The sequence below is a fragment of the Labrus bergylta genome, chromosome 1 (assembly GCF_963930695.1).
Source record: "Labrus bergylta chromosome 1, fLabBer1.1, whole genome shotgun sequence".
NCBI classification, from domain to species: Eukaryota; Metazoa; Chordata; class Actinopteri; order Labriformes; family Labridae; genus Labrus; species Labrus bergylta.
The window spans coordinates 12,487,606-12,491,245 of NC_089195.1; the positions used below are offsets into that span (position 1 = coordinate 12,487,606).

At 45.5% G+C, this 3,640-nt stretch overlaps 1 protein-coding gene across 1 annotated transcript; it reads right to left on the reverse strand.

Annotated features, from left to right (window-relative positions):
- Positions 1 to 289: 289 nt before the first annotated feature.
- Positions 290 to 2,601, reverse strand: LOC109999791 (homeobox protein MSH-C-like). The gene is made up of 2 exons (XM_020654925.3): positions 2,091 to 2,601; positions 290 to 1,516 (listed from the first exon to the last, which is right to left on the reverse strand). The coding sequence occupies exons 1-2, from the start codon at positions 2,509 to 2,511 to the stop codon at positions 1,101 to 1,103; spliced, it is 837 nt and encodes a 278-aa protein (XP_020510581.1). The 5' UTR covers positions 2,512 to 2,601; the 3' UTR covers positions 290 to 1,100.
- Positions 2,602 to 3,640: the final 1,039 nt, after the last annotated feature.

Sequence of the window (3,640 nt, forward strand, 5' to 3'; positions counted from 1 at the left end):
TGATATATAACAACCTCACTAAAAATATAACTTTATTGGTTTGTGGCTGATTTATTAAAGAGAAAACAATGATCTTATTCAGGAGAGAGTCAAGAAAACAGCTTTCATTGAAAAACTGTTGCGAACAAATTGAATCTGAAAATGACCTTCAATCAAAGGTTTCTAATTTAGTGATCATGCGCATTAAGTCCACTGAGGATGAAAGATTATTCACGGGAGTCAACTCAACTTCATGAGATAAAATAAAATCAGTTGGGACAAGTTTAAGAAGGACTCATCCACTTCCGGGTCTTGTATAATGTTTATTTACTAAAATCAGTTTTTACAAGTAACTGAGCATTTGTATAGAGAGATGTATGTACACAGTACAGATACAAAGATATTCAATAAATATCACTTCTCCTGCTGCACGCGCTGCAGGCCTTCATCAACACTACACACTTTATTTACAATTACAGCAAAAAGAAGAGCTCACTCCCTGAAAGGCCACGCGGTGAGAGTAAGACATCATCTAACACTTCAAATATCGTTCCGCTGCATGTTTACAAAATGTAGAAAAGTGGACACGAGCTGGAAAACACTCTCACGAGCTGGAAACAGTCGATGCTGACAGTGCTCCTCTTAAGGCACGGACTCTGGGTTAGTTAAGTACTTTTCTGTTGTTCAGACATTTCTCCTCCTGCGCCGCCGCAGTGGATCATTACCTTCATGTCTGGACACAATTTTTACATCCATTTTTACAAACCACTGCGCAGCACGGCGGAGAGACTGTGCTGAGATATTTAAGGCATGTCGTTTAAAAAAACCTGACATTTACTTTTGGAGCTTTGCCTGAAGCCTGTGAATCCACAATCCACAGAAACATGGACAATGATTTACACTGAGGAGAGCAAGTGGACTTGCTCGGGCCAATTACGCACACAATTATGTATTTAAAAAAAATGCAGTATTGTTCTCTGGAGGTTTGGAAGAAATCTGTAAACTCAAAATTCAAATTAAAAAGATGGTTTTCTACGACGCAGAAAACGTGCCATCCTCGTTTTTACGCGTGTTGAAAACATTAAAGATGACAATTCTACCCTCTTAAAAACACAGTAAGACTAGGACAAATAGTACATCCCATAAGTGACGGGTCCGCTGAACAGTCCTGGCACCGGCAGGCCGGGCCTCGGGAAGCCGTTTGACGGGCCCCACGTTGAAGGAGAACCCATGTGCGCTCCGAGGGGGAAAGGCAGCGCGAAGGCGGGCAGGACGGGCTTGGAGGCCAGTTTATACTTCTCCAGCTCGGCCTCCTGCAGTCTCTTGGCTTTGGCCCTCCTGTTCTGGAACCAGATTTTGACCTGAGTCTCCGTCAGGTTGAGAGAGTTGGAGAACTCGGCTCTCTCGGCGATGGAGAGGTACTGCTTCTGACGGAACTTGCGCTCCAGCGCGAGCAGCTGAGAGGTAGTGAAGGGCGTGCGAGGTTTCCTGTTGTTTTTGTGTTTCCGTAAAGTACACTGAGTTGGACTTGAGCTCCCTGTCGGAGAAAAAACGAAAAAAGAAAATTAGCTGAGGCTGCTTTTAATTCGAGCCTGAGATGGGGAAATATTGAACATTACAGCAGGTGAAGCTGTAAACAAAGTTATGAAACAGCAGGTATACACACACCTAAATACAGACTTCAGTGAATATTAGTTAAGAGGAATCAGCTTCCTCATTACAGAATTATCACATTCAGATGCAGACATTTATTCTAATGTATAACAAAGGCCTTTACAATGTTTATGTTTGATCTGCATACTTCCCTCATCAATGACAAAATACTAAACTATAATAAAACATAAATAAGATAAGAATGCAGAGAAGAAACATCCGCAAACAAAATGTGAATCACTCAAATGTCTTTCCCAAGCTCAATTGCTCAACTCTTTTTCATAAAACTACACAACTTTACGCACGCTCTGTAGCGCTGTCTGGTCTAAATGACAAAACTGTAAAAGTGAAGACAGTCACAATTGCGGAGTAAATACAACCCTAAAACACTTGCTGACTTGGTAACTAAGAGTTAAAGATGTTTTAAAGTCTGCAGAGCAGCGCAGGGCCGGACTTACGCGGCGGAGTGGAGAAGGAGGATGTCTGAAACCAAGTGCTCTGATCTTTCTCGCAGAACTGCGGGCTGTCCTCGCTGGGACTGCTGGGAACTCCCTGCGAGCTCTCTGCGGACACCTTCCTCTCCGCGTAAAGAGTCCTTGGAGAGAACTGCGCGCCCTGTCCGGCCGCGGGCTTTGGCAGGACCAGAGCTAAATCTGAGGGGGAGTAAGAAGTCCGACAGGTGGTCTTCTTGGAAATCAACGACTCGACGCTGAACGGGAGGCTGCTCCGCTGGAGTTTGTATCCTTTCTCGGTGGTCATGTCTTTGGGCTGAATCTCCTCGCCCTCCGTGTCCGTGTCCTCCTTTTGATGAAGCTGTTTGGCGTCCTGAGACGGCGACCCCTGCACAGGATTCATCATAGCGCAAGGCGATGGGGCCATGCACCTCCGTGTGGCCCGTTCGGAGGAGTGGAGGTGTTCCTACAGTACAGTTTCCAATATGAGTCTCCGCGCTGTCAGCGGTGCCCAGTAGCCTTTACGCGCTGTACGGGGTCGCCTATAAAAGGACAGGGGCTGTTCCCCCTCCCTGCTCCAACCAATCAGAGAGTCAGGTTGGCCTCATGACGCCTCAGCGAGCGGGTTGGATTGGCCCACTGCCTCCAAAGGGAACATCAAGAGGCCTTTGAAAGGAAGGAGAAGTTAATCATACAGACCCCATGCGGCGCGAGGCCATTGATGGCCCTCACAAAGTAGCTTAGACCAATTTTAGCGCAATTAACCAGTGGGGAGGACTCTTCTGACCATTCATATCCATTAGCAGGGCACTGCATCGGTACCATTCACCGAATCATTCTTCTGACTGTGAAGCTGAGCGAGAAATGTCAATATCAAAGTAAAACTTTTATCAAAGACGAAGGAAAAAAGGATCAAATGTCTGAACTCCATGGAGTAAAATGGATCACATTTATGCGCAGAGCACGCAGCGTAAACCAATCAAACAATGGACTCACAACCTGAGCGAGTAAATTAATTAAATTAAAAATCAGAAGAACCAAGAAAAGGTGCAGCCAGGGTAGAAATTGATTAGGTATGACTGTTGGTCACACAGCATTACAGCAATTTAAGGGCTGTCAGGAGCTCTTCTCGCCTCACAATGGCCTCAGTTGAGAAGCAACAGGCGTTTTTTCTTTCCGCAGGTCAGACTATTTAATAAGCCAGACAAGTTGTGTTTTGGAGGCGCCAGGCTCGGCGGGATCAAACAGGAAGATACCTCGGGGAGAAAAAGGCGTACGGTTAACTCCACTTAACCAATTGTCCTCCAAATATTTCATAGTCCGCTGCGTGGAGCTGCAGGAGGAGGCCGAGCTGACAGTTAACTGTTTCACGTCCTGCAGCCTGAGACTCAGCAGGTCAGAGGGAATTCATGTTTACAGCAGGAAGTAACGGAATCACGAAGTCAGCTGGAGGGGACAGCTTTAACATTGTAGAAATAATAAAATAAATGGAGTTTATTTCAGCCCCAGAGGTCCATATCATCACGAAAAAGCAGAAGAAATATAAATACATGACC